Raw genomic sequence first — 20139 nt, 5'->3', positions numbered from 1 at the left:
TACTTTGTCATGTTGGACTTTAATGAATGACTTCCTGCCAGAAGTTCCATACCCCTTATATTGCATTTTATGAAAGTGTATTTCATATTTCTTCTAGAGCAGAGGAAGGAAATCACCTTATATTTTAGGGAATCTAAATGTGATTTTACAGTTTACCATAAATACTGTTGCATCCTGGACTTTGGAGCTCTTTAACTTCTATATTTTAAGAATTGCATTAATTTAGAAAATTTTATGTTAAATTAATCCCTTACTGGCTTAACATCTGTAGTCTTTAAGTCTTGAATCCTGAACTCCAGATATTAATGTTCTCCACTGCCACAATCTGAATTTTCGATGATTTTGAAATTATAACAATATTTTATGTTTGCTGTAAAAAGCATGGAGAAGATAAAGAATAAAGCAAAATATACCCATAATTTTATAGGTGAGAAATAGCCTGTGTATCCATTTGGACTGTTTTCTTTCTGTCTTTTTTTCTAGTCATATAAAATGATGTTTATAAAAAAATATATATACTTAGGACAAATTTATCTGTATCCTTATATCCATTTCCCCACATTTTCATTATATCTTAAGCATTAAATATTCTTTAAAGGCAGACTATATTGACCTGAATACCTCCTTTATGTTGCTGCTTTTGTGCCTTCTTACACTCCTACACTGTTCTCTAACAAAAAAACAATTGTTAAAAATTTGTAGAATCTTGGTTATTAAAAATTGTAGTTATTAATCAAAACTACTTCTGTGTGAATTTATGAGTTCCTGACCAAGACAAACAAAGATAAATAAGTTGGGCTCCTATTAATTAGTCTATTTAGCAAGTCATTTGCTTTTTGGTTTATATAATAGTATTTGTCCATGTCTGAAGCACTAGAACGTGGGACTATTGGTAAATCCATTTCTCTTATTTCTAACAGCCTGTATTTGTAACTGCTTTGATATGAGGGGTATTTAAGACTGGCAGGAGCCTGGATTGGTGTTGCATCTTTACAACTGAGTATATGTGTGACTTTGGACAAATTATTCCTTCTCCTGGCACCTTCTTTTCAAAAGTAGAGACTAAATGAGATGATAGAGTGCATAGCCCAGAGCCAGCCTTTAGGTGGTATTGAATATTCTTATTTATCTTTTGTCTTTGCTATTATGAGGTCTTTGGTTATTGAGCAGAACAAAGGCAGCTACCCATAGCAGAGGTTGAGAAGCAGCAGAACTTCTCCCTACTTATTCTGAGGGAAAAACCAAATAACCCATTTTAATTCCTGTTGAGAAGCTTAGTCTCAACAGTTAATTTCACCACGTGCATGCATTTAAGAAGTTCACTGTGCCTGCAGTGCTTGACAGTCACTGAAATGCATGCTGGTGTCCCAAAGAACAGACTTGTGGTTTCCTTCTCATTATTCAGTAGCTGGTTTCTATATAAATGTCAATGTTCCTTTAATACATTAGTATGGATGATAATAGTAATGGCTTCCATTTACTGAGCACTGGGCATTTGACAGCTAAGAGCTTTTCATGCATTATCTCATTTAGTCTTCATGGCTATTCTGTGAGACTATTATTATCACCCCTATTTTATAGAGGAGGAAACCAAGATTTAGAGAGATTCAGTGTTTTCTAATAAGAATTTGAATGCTGGTTCGCAGGACTCCAGAATCTGGGCTTATAGCTTTCCTTGAAGCTCCATGGGCCATTGTTTTATAATTATCACATAGCCATAGTCATTCATTCAGCCTACATTTGTTGAGGGCCTACTCAGTGTTAGGTACTGTTCTAGGTATTAGGTGCATGCAGGTAAAAGTTCCTGCCCTTCTGAAGCTTCACTTTCTATTATATTAGGTTACTTGTGTCCATGTCCCTCCTTGAATCAGTATTCTTATATGATAGTGACTGTGTCATATTCTTTTGAGTTTTAGGGATGTAACTGAAATTTATTCAAGGCTAAGAATAATTCCTGGGCTTATGAAATAATTATTTCTACAAAAACATTAAAAGCTAGGGCATGCCCCACTCTATTCATTAGGCCATCTTTTTATTTTAGCACTGGCTTTTTAGCCTTTCCAGACTCCTCAGAATTGGAAATGTTCTTAGTGACTATATTAAGAAGCATTTAAAGGTTTATTATTGGTAGTGATAAAACTACTTTTTGATATCTTGGTGACTTTGACGTCCTTAAATGTTCTACAGGTGTGTGGAACAGCATTAAAAAAAAAAACCCTCTTTAGAATACACCAGAAATACATCAGACAAATCAAATATAAGAGGTTAAATTACATCACAGAATAAATAAAAGTGTCCTGGTGTAACTGAGAAATAAATGAAGTAGCAGGGAAGTCCAAAACTGTGATGGGAAAAATAATACCTTTTTTCCTGTGATAGCAAGAATATTAAATCCTTTTCTAAGAATGAATTATTATAATTTTAGAGATGATATAAAGTATATTTGTTGAATGTCACTTTTTTGCCAATATGAAGCTGAGAATTTTAAATGTCCTTGGCTGGAGGCTAACATGTTTTATTCTTCACCTAGGAAGTCGTCAGTAAATAGTATGAAGTGTGTGGTATTTTAATAAAGTAATTGCCTTATTTTTACATTGGAAATACAATTAAACCTTTTTGGTCCCATAAGGAGCAAATGGCTGCTAATGTTTCTCATTTTTTTTGGAAGTCATTTTTCCAAAAGGGAGGATCATTGGCAAATCAGCTGACTGTTCATTTTAGATTTTGACATTGCTTCTCTTTGGGACCCTAATGCTGGGCTCTCTGATAACCAGTGCAAACTCCATGAATATCTTTCATTTCTTTAGAAGGAGGTGTGGATTTGCAAGGCCACCAGCTGGATATGCAAATACTACCTGACGGCCCAAAGAGTGATGTGGACTTTTCAGAGATTCTTAATGCAATACAAGAAAGTAAGTTTCACTCAAATTTTAATTTGACCGTGAAAGGAGAAACTATTCTAATATTTGGGAGGGTTAATAAAACTAGAAACCTTAAATGACAAGCTTAAAAAAATGTCTTAAGAGGGATACTGTGTAAAATAATTTTGAGACCAGAAGAGATGGTTAGTGAAATGAAGATTTAATTTGTGAAACTGAGCCACATAGTATTGGGGTCTTTGAAGAAGCCTGATGGAAGAACTAGAGTTCTATATTTAGAATATTGTAATATTTATAAATCACTAGGTACTATAATATTTTAGGTTTCTTGATTAATCATGATCAAATAAAGAGTTTTTGAGAATACTAGAATATTATTCCTTTGCTCAGATATAAGAGTAGTAAGAACTAAATGTTGATACTAACCTAAAATCAGGAATTTATTCTCGAAAATGGTGTCTTGAGTCACTGATGATGGGCTGTGAACCAGAAGTGACTTCTGTCTTCTAAGCATTTTGATTGTTTTCTCTTCTTACATTACTTTGTTTTATAGTTTTTACTAAGAATTTGGTCATAATCAATACATTTACTCTAGTTGTAGATTTAGCATTGAGGATGGATGAGGTGGTATCATAGACTAAGTCATTCACATTTGTGTTTCATTATTAGAGCTCTAATACTAGATAGTAATACTCTTTTAAGATCAAGTAGTATTCTACAGTATCGCACTCGAAGGGCACTGCAGGAAGAACCACTGTAATTTTTTGCTACTTTTGGTTTTATGACACTGTATTTCTATACTAAATTTTTAATGAACAACTTTAGGGATTTCCATAACAGTTATTCCCTTTTGTCATCAGACTGCCTTCCTGACCTTCTGAGATAATTAATGCTTTCACTTTATAGGTAGGACAACTGAGGGTGGGAGAAGTTACATACCAAGGTAATATGATCAAGAATGGAGACCAGGAAGGAATGGAAGGTCTCCTATCCCTCATTTAATTTCTTTCTGAATGTGCTCAGTATGGGATTTAAACACATCAAGGGGAAGGATCCTGAAATTGAAGATGAGGCTGGTTCTAAAAGAAATATTTTTAACGAAAAATACAAGAGGACCAGCTATTTGTTCTGCTTAAGCAATCCCTTCATATTAAGTTAATGAATAACAGAGAAAAAATCTCCCCAGGAGATTAAAAATCCAATTAATAGACATTGGAGAGAAAATAATTTTTTCATGGAAAGTTATAAAATTCTGTAATTACCTCATCTGATTTGAAAGATGATAGATTATATAGTGTTGAAAGGATTTTTTAAAAAATGTTAATAAATGATAAAAGTTGGCTTCTATGTAAGTGTGGGAGATGAACTTAAAATTTTTTAGGGCTTCATGAACTTATATCAAAATGAATTAAATGTTCAGGAAGTTATTTTTTTATAGTAAATTATGTTAGCATATCTTACTAAAGACACATTCATATATGATAACGTTTATTGTTTAGAATGGTGAGTTCTTTAGAAGTTTATGAATTATATTTAAATTTTAAAATAAGAAAAGGGAAATATCCTTAAAGTTCAAATCAACTTTTTATAGTTTTTTAAAAAATATTTTATTTATTTATTCATAGAGACACAGAGAGAGAAGGAGAGAGAGAGACAGGCAGAGGGAGAAGCAGGCTCCATGCAGGGAGCCCAACATGGGACTTGATCCTGGGTCCCCAGGATCACACCCCTGGCTGCAGGTGGTGCCAAACCACTACACCACTGGGGCTGCCCAACTTTTTATAGGTTTAAGAATTTTCTAATACTTTGGAGCTAATCTATTTTCTTGTTTAAAAAAATAAGTTTTATGCTCTATAGGTTTGGGAAGCTGCCTACATGGCCTGAGTCATTTCTGGTAGGAAAGATTTGGGCCATTTACCTACCTTCAGTTTCACCCTACATTCCAAATATGATTCAGATATTTAACAGGTTAATTGAAATTTCTAAGTATGAAAATACATAGTTTGGTTCTTCAAGGGACTGTACCTTAGATTATTGTTTATAGGAAACTTTGAGAGACCAACTTACAAAAATTTAAAAATATATAGGATTTGGACATCAAGGAAATTCCTTCTTTCCTACAAACGTTTTTGTTAAGATAGAAAGATTTCATTATTTTCTTGAAATTTTGTGGACGTATATGTATGACCTTTAAGATCAAGCTAGAAGAGAGAATTTGAAACATTTTTTGAGTGTCTAAGGTAGTCCAGCCATTATTGGTAAGTGCTTTTCCATATTCTTTTCTTTTCAAATTAAGTTTTATTTAATTAAGAGATAGAGAGAGAGCACACATGAGCAGGGGGAAGGGCAGAAGGAGAAGCAGGTTACCCACTAAGAAGGAAGCCAGATGTGGGGCACAATCCCAGACCCTGAGATCATGACCTGAACCAAAGGCAGATGCTTAACCGTCTAAGCCACCCAGGTGCCCCCATACTACCTCTTTTCATTCTTAAAACAACCCTACAAACAATAGTAGTTTCTGTTTTCTCCATTTTAAAGGTAAAAAACTGAGTATGCCTCCCCACAGCTATAGGGTTAATATTCGATAGTCAGTATTTAATCGTATGTTGGCCCTTGTTTTGAAAATGAAAGATTAAATAAAAATGATTAGAAAAAATGAACTACTCTGGAGTTTTTTTTAAAAAATATTTTGTTATGTGTTGATGCAAGAATTCTTACTCATGCTTCTACATTGGAAAATATGTTTACATTTTCTTCTCTGGTGCTTATGCCCTAACAATGGCTTCATCTGTTTAAAAGAGTAAGTCCTATAGTAGCTGGCCATCCAAAAATTGTTTCTTGGCTTTCCTCATAACAGTTGTACAGCTTGTAAGGAAGGAAAGAGGTATTTTATTCATTCATCCATCTATCCATCTCACCTGTCATGTACTAGGCAGGCACTATGTTACACATAGTATTTTAATGTGGTGGTGAACATCTTGGTGCACAGTTCAGCTCAAGAGAAATTAAAACACAGATCACATTTGTTCTGTGGTTCAAAATGAAAACAACTTGATTGCTTTCTAGGAGGAAAGCATTTATATGTAGCCGTATAATGTAAGGCTGTGTGTGTGTGTGTGTGTGTGTGTGTGTGTGTGTGTGTGTTTTCCTTGATGTACTTTTTCCCCCTCTCTCTCTCTGTTCCCCATTTCAAGATGGCAGCTGGGTCCCCTGAACTCCTTTGTTTCAGTAGAGCTCTGTATTGCCTGAAGTTCAGGGCTTCTGTTTCTGAAAGCCCAGGCTTCTGAGTGGCTAATGCTTGGTAAAGACCAACATACACACAGAGACAGCCACATAGAGAGACAGAGGGAGAAAAGGAATTTCTTGTCCAGGGCCCTTAGATTGTCCTGCAGTGGTAGCATGGCTTCCTGTGGGTGGTGGAGAAAAGAAAGGAGATGGCTGGGTTGTGTGCCGGGAGCCTGCACCTGAGCCACCTGAACTGCCAGCCTTGGCTAAGATTCTCCAGCCAGAGGAAGGAGCAGATCTTTCATAATTCAGGGCACTTTGGGGGCTCTGGGAAGGTGGCAGCTTTATCTTCTGGTTCCTTTGTTGTATCTCAAGTACCTTAAGCAGAGTATAGGATATAGTAGTTGCTCAACAAATTTTGTTAATGAACGAGTGAAGGAGTGAATTCTTTTTTTTTCCACTTGAATTTTTTTCATTTTTTATTTTATTTATTTATTTATTTTAATAATAACTTTATTTTTTATTGGTGTTCAATTTGCCAACATACAGAATAACACCCAGTGCTCATCCCATCAAGTGCCTCCCTCAGTGCCCGCCACCCAGTCACCCCCACCCCCTGCCCTCCTCCCCTTCCACCACCCCTAGTTCGTTTTCCAGAGTTAGGAGTCTTCCATGTTCTGTCTCCCTTTCTGATATTTCCTACCCATTTCTTCTCCCTTCCCCTCTATTCCCTTTCACTATTATTTATTTTCCCCAAATGAAGGAGTGAATTCTATTCTAGACTTGCAAAGTGGGTGGCTCAGCAGTAGTAGTGTGACTTGGAGATCTGAGTGGTCTCAAACATTCTGCTGTTTATAAAACCTCCATAACCTTTTACAGTCCTGCATAGGTGAGGTAGAGGGGTGAGGATGTTGGCAGGCAATAACTGGAATTAAATGGTCTCCCAGGCCCATTGGAGTGGGGACTTAGAGACAGATTTAACTTGATGTAATGATGACGAGGCCATGGGGTCAATTCCTACTCTTAAGTTCGCCTAGTAAGGTTCATACCCTCTAACAGTCCAAGGATTTTAGTGCCTACTATATTATGTACTATAATATCAATTAAAAATATTCTGCTTTTTTTAGTCACCCAATTTTAAAAATCTGGACATTTTTGTGAAGTAGACATTTAGAAATATTTCATTCTAAAATTAGATTGAGAATCACATCTTGAAGCTCTATGGTGCATGAAGCAGGTGATTGTGTGTATGTGTATGGGCATTTATTATATTAGCAAACCAATAAGAAAGATATCATTCAAAGGTTATACTCAACCTTTCAATTCTTGCTTTAAATTATTAACAGTGTCCAGCCTTTTCTAGAGATCATTCCTCTCCCCTCCCCCCCTTTTTGTCACCCATCACCCCTCCTGCTTTGTCCTTAGTTTTTCTTTTCTTGATATCTAATATATATAGATATAGACTGTGGAGACTCTTACATGGCACTCATACCATGGCACGTTATTGTGTTATGTAGTCCCTTAGGTCCTAATGAAGGAGAGAGAGCAAAAAGCAAAGTGTTTGAAATAGGAACATGGATCCTGGAAGGATCATTGCTATTCTGTAGTCTGACCCTCTGTACTTGTATATGTGTCTATATAAATGCAGTGCCATTCCTGCACTGGTGGCATTCTTGTGCTTCTGTGCCTGCGGAGACTGAGTCATTTCTCAATGACATCCAGTGAGTCATTTTGAATTCAATTTCTTGAGCCCTGATTTCCAATTTTATTTTTAATCCATATGGTCATGCTTTTTCAAAGGGGAAGATGGGGAAGAGGGAGGTGCTGACATATATTGAACACATAATCTTGCCTGACAACTCTGTGGTTGACCTTTTACACATATTATTATATTTAGTCTTAAACTCTATTTGCCTTAATTTCCACATCTGATAGAGGGGGGGCATAGTTAGAGTAAATCTAGTAAAGCCCTCAGTATGGTGCCTGGCAAATGGCAAGTACTGCATAAATGTTGGCTGTACCTTGTCATTCCTCTCAACAATCCTATGTGGTACATTGTATTGTTCTCACCAAAAAGATAAAGACATTAAAGCTTGTCTGAATCCATATTCTTTCCAAAGAAGGAGAACAAACTATGGTCAGGAGACTCTGAGATCTTTGATGCAGAATATCATTGGCTTCATTTCACATTGTGAAAAGGTAACCAAGGCTATTGAGCAAAGCTTGAATTAGGTACTTGGTTCTTTTCTAAGTATCATTCTCAGGTCATAAGAGGTACCATTATTATCTGCCTTGTTATAGAAGTAATCAAGGTGTCTGTCCTTTTCTTTAGAATGAAGTAGTAGAAAGAAAAACTCTTCATAAGAAGAGTCCATAGGACATGCTGTCCCAGGAACAAGTCAGTGATGTTTGCCCTGTGGCAGACTGTCCTGTGGGTGCCCCATGCTATTGTCTATGTTTTTTTTTTTTAATAAATGGTACCATTACTGAGCCAGGAAATGCCAATGAAAATTTTTTAATAACCACATTTAAAAAAATGTTATGACTTCTTTTTTTTTTTTTTTGCGAAGATATATTTTAAATTTTAAAGTATTTCAAGGGGATCCCTGGGTGGCGCAGCGATTTGGCGCCTGCCTTTGGCCCAGGGCACGATCCTGGAGACCCGGGATCAAATCCCACATCAGGCTCCCGGTGCATGGATCCTGCTTCTCCCTCTGCCTATGTCTCTGCCTCTCTCTCTCTCTCTCTCTCTCTCTCTGTGACTATCATAAATAAATAAAAATTTTAAAAAAAAGTATTTCAAGTAAACTGCCCATGGCAGAAAAAAAAATGCTTACTTTCGTATCTATAACAATTAGATCCCTAGCTTTCTTTCCCTGGGTTTTCTTTGGAGAGGTGTTAGTACAGCCATTTAATTGTTGCTGTAATGCAGAGGTTTCCAAACTTTAAAGCAGGTGACTGAGTTGTTTGGGGGTAGCTGGAGGCAGAGGGCATAGCCCACTCAATTTCCTCTTTGTCCATTCGGTGGCCCCTGAAGCTCCTCCAAAAGGATTTTGGGATTACAGGAAACACACTTTGAAAGCCACTGGCCTTTGGAAAGGAATAAAACTAGCTAAAGGAGGATCTATGTCTTTTCCAATTACTTTATTTGGAGTTTTCCAAATTAGGCCTTTTTTTTCCCTCTCATTGGTAAACCAAACAGTGTCTGCCTTAGGGACGTTATAAGATTCATTTGAAGCATATTGAGCAGAGTCCTAGGCTTGCTGGTATCATACAAATGTTTAGTGTGTGGTCTTTAAAATTCCAGCCTAAGGTCCTCAAAGCTGTGCTGAGTCTGTGTGTTTCTCTGAATTTCTAAAAACATTTCATTTGATATATTAAATTTTTTAAAGTCAGACTTGCTCAGTGACAGATGTAAAGTCTAGCTTTATTCAGATAAATATTAAAATGATGACAATATAGTTGGATGACAGTTAAAGGACTTCTGTGCTTGAAAGCCAAACATGACTTTTTTTTTAGATTTATTTATTTGAGAGAGAGAGAGAGAGAGAGAGAGAGCACGAGCAAGTGCATGAGTAGGGAGGAGGAGGGTGGGAGGGGCAAAGGGAGAAGGGGGAAACAGACCCACTGAATAGGGAGCCCAACACAGGGCTCTATCCCAGGACCCCAAGGCCATGTCCTGAACGGAAACCAAGAGTTGGATGCTTAATGGGCTGAGTCACCCATGCACCCCAAGCCAGACATGATTTAAGAACAGTAGGATGCTTTCCACAGAAATAAGGAGCCAGTTAGAAACAACATGGATTTAAGGGTAAGAACTCGGTTAGATTTCATCTCTGTCACTTACTAGCTGTGTGAGAGACACTTACTTACATAGTGTCTCTGAACCTGGCTTCTTACTCATAATCCCCTCGCCTAAGGTTATTTTGAGGACAAAAGGGAAAACAGACCTGAAAGTCCTCAATACAATGTAGTGAGTGCCCTGCTTAGTGTCTCCCTTCCCACTTCTTCATATTCAATCTCTGAGAGAGAAACAGATACTTTCAAGCAATTGCACTAAGATAACTAGAATGAAGAAATAAATGGATAGAATCTTATAACTAGTTTTTATTTACTTAAAAATGGGCACTGAGCACCTCCTATTTGCCAGTCCTTATGTCAATTTTAGAACTGCTTTGGGCCTTCACCTAGAAAAGACCCTAGGGCTAGATGTAAAGATGAGCTTGTTATAAAACAGCTAGCTAAATGTTCAAATTAAGATTTTAACAAGCCATTTTTTCCATTCTAAATTATTGCTGAAGGTGTCCTTTTTTCATGTTTTGTAATGAGGCATTGAGGTCAATATGCAATATCTTCAGAATTCTCAATATCAGATCTAATAATTGGGAACTCGGGACAAAAATAGTAAAATGAGCTGACCCTCTGGAGGACAAATATAGATACCTGGATTACACTACACGGTCCTCTCATGTTGTCTTCAGTGACCTAATATTTCACTTTATTTTCTCTGCATTAGAAAATACTGAGATGTAAGTATTCCTGTACTATAATGCCGGTGTGGGGTTTTTCTCTTGCATTTGAGGAATAGAGTTAAAAAAGCAGTGAGTTGAGCTTTTTTATTTTTTGGTATCTCTCTAAAAGACACACTTTTTGTTTTCCTTGCCTTTGTGGCACTGATTTGATTTCATCGACACTTGTCTTGTTCAAGTCTGTACCTCTAGCAGCTAACCTCAATACTGGCTCTGCAAACAAATGTCAGAAGATACTTAACTTGTTTATTTGAGCCCTTGAAACATATTTGTGACCTTTTCCCCCCTTGTGAATGAATAATGGCTAATAATCCAAATGATTTTCACTAAATAAATAATCACCAATATTTAATGAGCAGATTGAGTACTGTTGAGGTAAATTTGCCTTCCCATCACATAAAGAACATCAGGATCTACTTGCCTCATGGCCCTCTGATTTCTCTGCTCTGGCTCTGTTCTGGAATGGTATAACAAGTTAGCCTACAGAAATCACTTCCCTATGCTGAGTTTGAGTTTTACTCAGACTTGACCAGATTTTTGGTCTCCCAGGCAATTAGAGGTTCTTGAGTCTTGTGTAGCTGTTATATGTAAGTCTTTACTGTTTTGTTCCCTGGGTCTTCTTAGGGTGAGTGCCTGTTTTGGGTTTGTTTTTTGTTTTTTGGGTTTTTTTTTGTGTATTTTTTTGTGTGTGTGAAGGAGAATCATTTGAGCCTCTTTCTTGCTTTCCAAATGTACAGTACCTACCTGTTGCCACTCAGGTTCCCAATTCTGTTCACATAGCCCTTCCCAAGTTTATGCAGCGCAGGTCTGTTTCTGGGTTGCATGGAACTTTTGCATTCTCTTTCCTCTTGTCATTATTTTTTTGTTTTGGGTTTTTTTTTTTTAGATTTTATTTATTTATTTGTTTGTTTAGGAATGAAAGGGACAGAGGAGAGACAGAGGGAGAGGGAAAGAATCTGAAGCAGAGTCTGCACTGAGTAAGGAGCTTGAGGTGAGGAGCTTGACATGGTCACTCAACACCAGGCTTGATCTCCCAACCCTGAGATTCATGAGCTGAAACCAAGAGTTGGACAGTTAGTTAACTAAACCACCCAGGGGTCCTTTTCCTCTTGTCATTCTTAATTAACTCCTCAGAACATTTGGTTCTTTCTTATTTAATGGACGTAATAGCAGAATTCTACTAAGCAGATAATTATCAAACATTTTGGGGAGGGGAGAAGTATGATGAAAGTGAGGGGATCCATTAAAAGTAACCTTGTTTGTATGTAGAGGATCTTTGTCATATCCATGCCCTGGATGGAGAGACCCCACTGCCACGGTCGCTGATGGTGAGCTCTGTGAGGACAGGGACCATGGCTGCCGCGTCCAGTACTTGATGTAGCCCAGCGTAGGGTCCAGGTAAGGTAGGCACCCACCAAGTACTGGTTGTATAAACAGATTTTTAAAAATTGATTAATTTTGGAAGTTGGGGCTATTTTTCTCCTTAAAGAAATGATGTAAGTTTGCATCCAAGGATATTGTACATGGTTTCTAAAACTTCACTTGTAAAGCTGCTCTGTCAGTAACAATAGTGGAGTATTGATAAGGGTACATGTTTCTTCTCTCTGTATAATTGCTACCTGTTCTATAATCTTCTTACTGATCCTGTGTTCAGCTGAACATTTTTTGACAGATAAACGTCTTTAATCCCTGCTCAGGCTCTTGAGAGGCTGACAGGTGATAATGGTGCCTTAATATCACTTAATTCTCTAAAAATCAGGTTGCACAACAACCTGATTTCCCTTGAGCACTTAGGTAACATTAGCCCCCTAACAACTTCCAGACAATAATACTGATGGGCAGGAGTAGGGGAAACAAAGGGCTTCTCTTCCTTTTCTAAGTTAGCTGGTCCCTCTAGAATCAAATAGTTGGGTCTTTAATGTAGAGCACAATTTTTCAGGCTCAAAACTATTGATGTTTTGGGTTAGATAACTCTTGGAGAGGGCTATTCTGTACCTTGTAGGATGTTTAGCAGTATCCTTGGTCTCTACCCACTGGATGTTAGCATTACCCCCTCTCCTTAGCCATGATAATAAAAAATGTCTCTGGACAATGCCATATATCTCCAGGGTGGCAACATGGTCCAGCTGGGAACCCCAGAATATATAGGGCTTTGTTGAACCGATTGTACCAGCACCAGAGGGTGATGCTGGTAGAAGATGTGCTGGTAATTTTCTGTCCTTAGCAAAAGCGAAGGGGCAATTCTCATTGATGGATGATGGATATTCAAGAGTTTGTCCTGAGGGTGAGCCAGTCAGTCACTTAAACATGAATCTCAGTGTCCTCTTTCATTTCTTTATTTCACACCTTACCCCAATCCACCCCCTCATAACCACTGTTCCAATTTGTAAATGCCTCACCTCTTCTGCTATCTTGTGTTGATAAGGCTCAAATGCTAACTTAAGTCCCAGTGCCTAAAATCAATAAACCAGCATTTCCTGCAGATCTGCCGTGTGTCAGACTAACATGCATATGATCTCATGGAATCCTCTCAGCCGCCCTGAGAGAGTTTTCCATACCTGTTTCACCAGTGAGGAAATGGGAGCACAAGTTCACACAGCTAAGTGGTGGGGTTTAGAATAGTAATCAGATCTATGTTGTTGAAATATTTTTATCCTTCTGTTCAAGTCTTATCAATATCTACTTGAAACTGAATCACTGTCTACTAAAAATTAGTATCTACCTGAAATTGTGGATCTCCTGGCTTGTGAATAAGAATTGCATTAGGAAAAATGTATGTGCAAGGTCTTAGAACCATAGGCTATTGGAGAAGAGGAGGCTCTCAGACATCATTAGACCATGTCCACCTTAAGATCATCATTCTGTCATTAAACAAATGTATGTTGAGGGCTGTGCCAGGACCTCTGTACACATGTCAAGACAGACAAGGTCTCTGTTCTTATGGAACTTATATTTTCACAGGGTAAATACCCAGGACACAGTATAAACGAATATAGAGTTGAATTACAGTTTGTGATAAGTGCTGTGAAGAAATGAGTGGTGGTGGTGGGGGATGGAGAATAACTGGATGAGGGGCAGTTTATTTAGGGTTGTCAGGGAAGTTAACTTTCCTCTTGACATCCCCCACAACACGACATACTGTGCTTCTCAAAACTATTCCTTTTCTTGAGTTCCTGGCACAGCATAGGTGCTCCTAAAACGCATTTGTATGAAAAGACCATAATGTGTTTCCCTTGGAGCTGCAGAGCCTAAAAACATGTAGTAAGTGTATTAATTTACTTCTGCTGCTATCACAATTTAACAACAAACTTGGTGACTTAACACAGATTTATTTTCTTACAGTTCTGGAGGTCGGAAGTCATCAAGGTACCAGTGAGACTGTTCCTTCTGCAGGCCTAGGGGAGAATCCGTTTTCTACTATTGCCCTACTTTATAGGGCATCTGCATTCCTTGATTCATGGCTCTATCCTCTGTTTTCAAAGCCAATTATCATAGCATCTTCTAATCTGTCTCTCTGATTCTGACCCTGTTACCTCCCTTTTAATTATATTGGGCCCACTCATATAATCCAAAATAATCTCCCATTTTAAGAATCTTGAATTAATCATGTCTACAGAGTCCTTTTTTGCCATAGAAGGTAACATATTCACATGTTCCAGGACTTAGATCACCTTTGGGGGCCATGAATCAGCCTATCACAGTAAGCAGTAAATGTTAATTTTTATTGCCATGCCTATTCTATTTTATAGAAGAAGAACTTAGAAGTTAAATGAATTGCCTAAAGTCACACATTTAGATATAGCTTTAGAACCTGTCATCTAAGTAAATGATCTCTATTCTCTCTATATCCAAACTTTTCTTTTCTTTATAGCACTCAATGCAATTTATAATTCTATGACTATTTGTTTTGTTTACTTATCCCCACAGGGGCAGGAAGACCTGTCATTTTCATTCATCAGGGTGTAGCTATCACACAACTCTGTGCACATCTCTAAAAAATTTTTGAATGAAAGGATGAATACTCTTATATGTGACATATAAATAGTACCATATCATCTACAAATTATTCTGCGCAGCAGCTTAGGGTGGGTTAAAAACCCTTAGAGATTTTTAAAGCATCAAAGGAAAAAGTAACATCAAAGTTGGTGGTCTGTAATTTGAGTAGCTAAGGAAGCGTCCTGTACCTGGCACTATGTATCTGCAGCTACAAGTGCTGAGCTGTCATTTGTGGTATGCTGCAAGGCACTATGCATTTGAACGTGATAGACTTTATCTGGAGCTCTGATACATAGGGCTCTATATATTGGCATCAACAGTCTCTTTGGAAACCCCCTAAATGGGTAACTTCATGATTTCAGTTCGTGATTAGAGAAAGAAGAAATGCAGAAAACCCAACTGCCTGCTTTGTTACTGTATGAGGTTTTCTTTATTAGACCTTGGGAAGTAACAAAGGAAGAAAATTACAGCTCTTACCCAACCTTGCAGTTGGCGCACATGTGGGTTCACTTAGCAAGTTGTATGGCATTTTCATGAAGAATAAAATCATACAATTTTAAAAGTTTATGTCTAACACAGTTAATGAGTTTTTAGAAGACTTGAGTGAAAGTACTTTATGCTAAACAAGTATGTGAAGGAAAACTAAAATGCAACACCTCCTCTTATCATGGAAGGCAAATTATATTTATATTATAGAGATACTTTGCTTCACATTGTCCTGGATTTTGCCTAATCAAGACTGTTTGATCAAACATGCTTTACATCTCACATCCTTTTCTCCTTAGGAAATAATATACTTATCATTCAAGGTGTAATTGAAACAATGAAAAAATATGAGGCCACAGGGAGATATTTTCTATTTTGGTATTGTTTTCAAGATCCCAGATTCTTAACCCCACTTGTAATGTATTTATTTTGGTTTTAGTGGCCAAGGATGTCAATATTCTTTTTGATGAATTAGAAGCAGTCAACAGTCCTTGCAAAGATGATGATTCTCTGCTTCACCCTGGAAACCTGACCAGTACTTCAGATGATGCTAGCAGATTGGAAGCAGGGGGAGAGGTAAGTGTATGATTTCTTAAAAATACAGTATTTCACCCAGGTAGGAATCTGTGAAGCATATTCCATGGATTGTTTAAAGTCATTATCTCATTGAACTGTAGGTTTCCGGAAAATAAGGGGCAGGTCTTATATTCTTTTGATTTCCTTCATCAGTCTAGCACATTTCAGTGATCCTGAACCTACCTGTGCTTAAAACAAACTTTCACTAAGTGATATATTTCCCTTTTTATACCTAGAGACATTTCATTTATATAAAGGGAGATCCTTAAAGCCACCTGTCGTTTTATGATAATCTACATTCTGAGTGTCACTCAGAGAGAGAAAGCTTTACAAGTATGGACTTCCTCATATAAATCACCCAGCACATAGAGCAATGACACAAAATGGACCAGCTCTCAGTAGATTATCCTGTTCAAAGCCTCCCTGAGTTTCCATTTGCCTCTGTAATCTTATTGCAATTGTAAATAGATCGATTTGTTCATGTGTCATTTTGGAAAAAAAAAAAACAACTTTTGTTAGGGGCATTCATTCTTGCTTAGATTTTGTCTCAGTGGAGTTTAATACCTTCTTTGTATATGCATTAGATAGAGGTAATGGGAACACAAAATCAGAGTCATTTCTTTATTGCATATTCTTACTATATTTATTATTCCAGAGCCAGTTAACCATTTACAGGATGTCACCTTTGAACAGGGAAAATTGTTTACTTCTACCAAGCTTCCTAAACCTCTTTCTGCCAACACCATATGCTACCGCTACTGTCCATATACTTTTTTTTTTTCAAAGAAAAACTTCATACCTTTTTCACCCCTTCACAAGTTACGTTGAATGCCATGATATGGCATAAAAGAGGGTTCTCCTGAAGGATTTCAAAGAGCACCTAGTCTTATCACCTAAACTTACAAATAAGCAAACAGTCTCAGGAGGGTTAAGGCTTTACTAACCTGATGCCATTGCTGCTGAAACCTTGTTTTTGCAGACGGATACTGATGTGCTAAATCTAAGCAAGAGTATCCCTTGCTTAGCAAATAATTGTTAAGAAAGCATTTGTTTGGGAAGACTTCTGAGTACCTCTCAAAGCAAAAACCAAAAAAAAAAAAAAAAATCAGTGAGGATTGATCATCAATTGAAAATGTTTGTACCAAGACATAGGATGTGACATTTCCATCCCTACTGGCTGATATTTCCCCTTTTGGATGAGGTTGCATGCATGGCATTGTGAAAAAAAGTTGCCATTCTAGCAATGGCCTTGCTAATAAGTCTGGCTTATTTGCCTCCCATCTACCACTATTTGAAACCTGACGTAAACTGGACCTACAGAAAAGGTAGCCAGCCCCCACCCCTCACTTCTCCTTGCTAGATTCACGGACATGTTCTTGAAATCTATCAGCTTGAGAAACTTGACTGTAGCCTAACCAGCCTGTACTTGATGGTCACTTTCAGTGTTGTACATGATTACAACAAGCCTTTGGAGCCTGGATGAAATTATATTATTTTGTTCTTTAATTTAAGTGTGTACTCACCACAAAATAATATTTATAACTTACATGTAAGTTTTGAAGCATAGTTGTAAAATGAACACCTTAAACTACTATCCAGCTTGTAACTAAGATGGTACTTTTCAAATTAGGTTGACAACCTAGTTGTAGGTTATAACTCCAATTATTTTTAGTGGAATGGAAAATTAATATTAGCACATACACAAGTAGAAAGGATGAGTATTGTCTTGTGAATCTTTTGTCTCAGATACTGGTTATGTTACATATGTACACAGATATGACAAAGTAAAATGTTTTTTCTTATTGTGGACAGAAAGTTTGAGGAATGTTGAACTAGAGAAACACTAAAACTACCAGAGCTACTTTTAATCTCGTCACTACCTTATCACAAGTTCCATATTCTTGAATTTTTGTTTTGTTTTGTTTTGTTTTGTTTTAGTTCTCTTGCTCTAAAAATAGCTTCACCATGCACATCCACAGCCCTAATAACTTCTTTCTAGATTCAGTTTATTTTGTGCTTTATTAAAAATCATGTCACATGAAGTCTTCTATGACTTAGTTCTTTTCTGTCAATACTGTTTTAAGATTCATGCTTACTATTAGATGTAACTGTAGTTCATTCATTTTTACTGTTGTATAATCTTACACTTCATGATGGTTCTACCATTTATTTACCTATTTGCCTGTCCATGGACATTTGAATTGATTCACATTTTTTGATTTTCTATTCCTATGAACAGTGCTGCTATAGATACATATCTCTTAGTTGCTTAAATAAGGATTTGTCTTGTTATGGGTTTTGTGTTATGCAGATGTTCAGTTTTATAAGATATTGCTAGTGTGTTTCCAGAGTAAGTATAGTGGTTTTCACTCTCACTTTTAGAATATCATTCTCAGGTGTTCCAGATCCTTGCCACCATTTGGTATTGTTAGGTATCTTTAGTTTTTCACTTTCACTGCATTCTTTTCCCAATTTTTAATTTTTTGTTCCCTACTGCTTACATTTTTCATTAATAAGAATGTAATTTTGAGAAAACACAATGAAAACTCATTGATTTCTAATTCTTTAATATTGGCTTAGGCTCAGTTTTATGAGTGTCTTAAACTGGTTTCTTTATCTTTCTGTGCAGACAGTGCCAGAAAAAAACAAATCAAATGGACTTTACTTCAGAGATGGAAAGTGTCGAATTGACTATATTCTTGTGTACAGAAAATCTAACCCGCAGACCGAAAAGAGAGAAGTGTTTGAACGAAATATTAGAGCAGAAGGATTACAAATGGAGAAAGAGGTACGTAGTTTACTTGGATAAGAAGAAACACAAATATGCATCTATTCATATCGAGAGGCAATTAAAAAATAAGCCGTTATGTTATGTTTGTTATGTTAACTGAACACTTCATTTGGTCAGAGTTTGCCAGTCTGCAATGTTTGGGGAGTGTTCCAGTAATTAGTTTTTTGAAGCACAGTTTGCTTCTGGGAGCATTTTAATGCCAAAAGAATCCATTAAAATCAAAATACTCTATTTCAATTAAATCACTTGTTTCAAAGTGTTATGATTTACCTGACTTCCTTTTTTTTTTTTTTTTTAATCTGACTTCCTATGTCTACTGTTGCTCTGTCTTTGTGATTGGAGGGTTCTAGTGCATGGATTTAAGAAAACTTTGTATAAGATGTAATCGTCCCACTCTGGAGACTCTTTTTCCATTTCAGGAAATGTAATGAGCTTGGACATCATCATATACCAGGAGAGATTGTCTGGCTGATTTGGCCCAAAACACCTGGAATTTAGAAAATGATTCCAGTTTTAAGAGACATTCAGAAGTCTTTTTTTTTAATAAGGTTCCATAACTCAAGAGTTACCTGTGTTTTTCTCTCTCTTCCCCTTCCTTCCTTCTCTGTCTAGAGATTTTCAAGGGAAAAATTACCAAGGAAGGTACCCAAGGCCCAGCCACACCTCTGACAATAACCCACAATGAGATTGTTGTGTACCCCAGAATACCATGCTCATTTATAGAACCTGGTCCTGTTAGCTAGATGATGTAACTCTTCTTAGATTTCCCTTAAACATTTTGCAAAGCTTCTGGAGTTTTTCATAGTCAATGAGGAGAACATACTGGCAGTTAAAAATGTTTGCTTCTGATTCTGCTCATCAAGGCTGAGGGGATAGATCTTTGAAATCAGACATCCAGGTTTTTTGTTGTATGGTACATGCAGTTGCAAGCTGATCTTGGGACACTTTAGATACGTGGGACTTTTACAGATCTGTTAGACTGACCTCAACTCTTGAGCATTTATGAAACAGAAGCAGTATTTCTCCAAAAAGGGAATTAGAAAAATAGCGCGGGGTGCTTTAGTGTCTCAGTCCGTTGAGCATCTGACTCTTGATTTCTGCTCAGGTTGTGACCTCAGGGTACTGAGATGGAGCAGAGTCTAGCTCCCAGCTGAGGCTCAGCGCAGAGTATACTTCTCTCCATTTCTCTCCCTCTCCCTCTGCCCCTCCTCTCACAAGTGTGCTCTCTCATGTGCACTCTTTCTCTTTTTCTATCTCTCTCTCAAATAAATAAATAGATCTTAAAGCAAAAAACAAAGGTGAGATGATTGTGGCCATAACAGTTTCTGCTTCTTTGGAAAGTGAATCTGGGTTCCTCAGAAGACTGTCTCAGTCGGAGATTTCCTTGGAGCAACACACTGAGTTAACTGTGTTGCTGTTTCCACTTTTGTGGGGTTCCAGAAAATCTTTGTTCTACCCACAGAACACATCTTTGATAAATCTTAAGTGCCCATTGAGACAGCTGTATACTCTTCTCTTAACACTGATAGTGCATTAATATTCTTATCCTTAAAAATCATTCCTTCATCTCTTACTCTTATTTCTTATTCAGAGTTTTTATATCAAGCAATGTGAATTGCCACATGATCCTAAATAATGAAAGTCCTTCTTCGAATCC

At 37.1% G+C, this 20139-nt stretch overlaps 1 protein-coding gene across 1 annotated transcript in view; it reads left to right on the top strand.

Annotated features, from left to right (window-relative positions):
• Window positions 1-20139, top strand: part of ANO4 (anoctamin 4) — a 348320-nt gene that overhangs the window by 119363 nt on the left and 208818 nt on the right. Inside the window, exons 3-4 of the mRNA XM_041738605.1 lie at window positions 15555-15691; window positions 18321-18479. Of these exons, the coding sequence (XP_041594539.1) occupies window positions 15555-15691; window positions 18321-18479 (296 nt within the window). The remainder of the gene's footprint in view (window positions 1-15554; window positions 15692-18320; window positions 18480-20139) is intronic.

The sequence above is a fragment of the Vulpes lagopus genome, chromosome 23 (assembly GCF_018345385.1).
Source record: "Vulpes lagopus strain Blue_001 chromosome 23, ASM1834538v1, whole genome shotgun sequence".
NCBI lineage: Eukaryota > Metazoa > Chordata > Mammalia > Carnivora > Canidae > Vulpes > Vulpes lagopus.
This window is presented reverse-complemented; position numbering and strand designations above follow the sequence as displayed.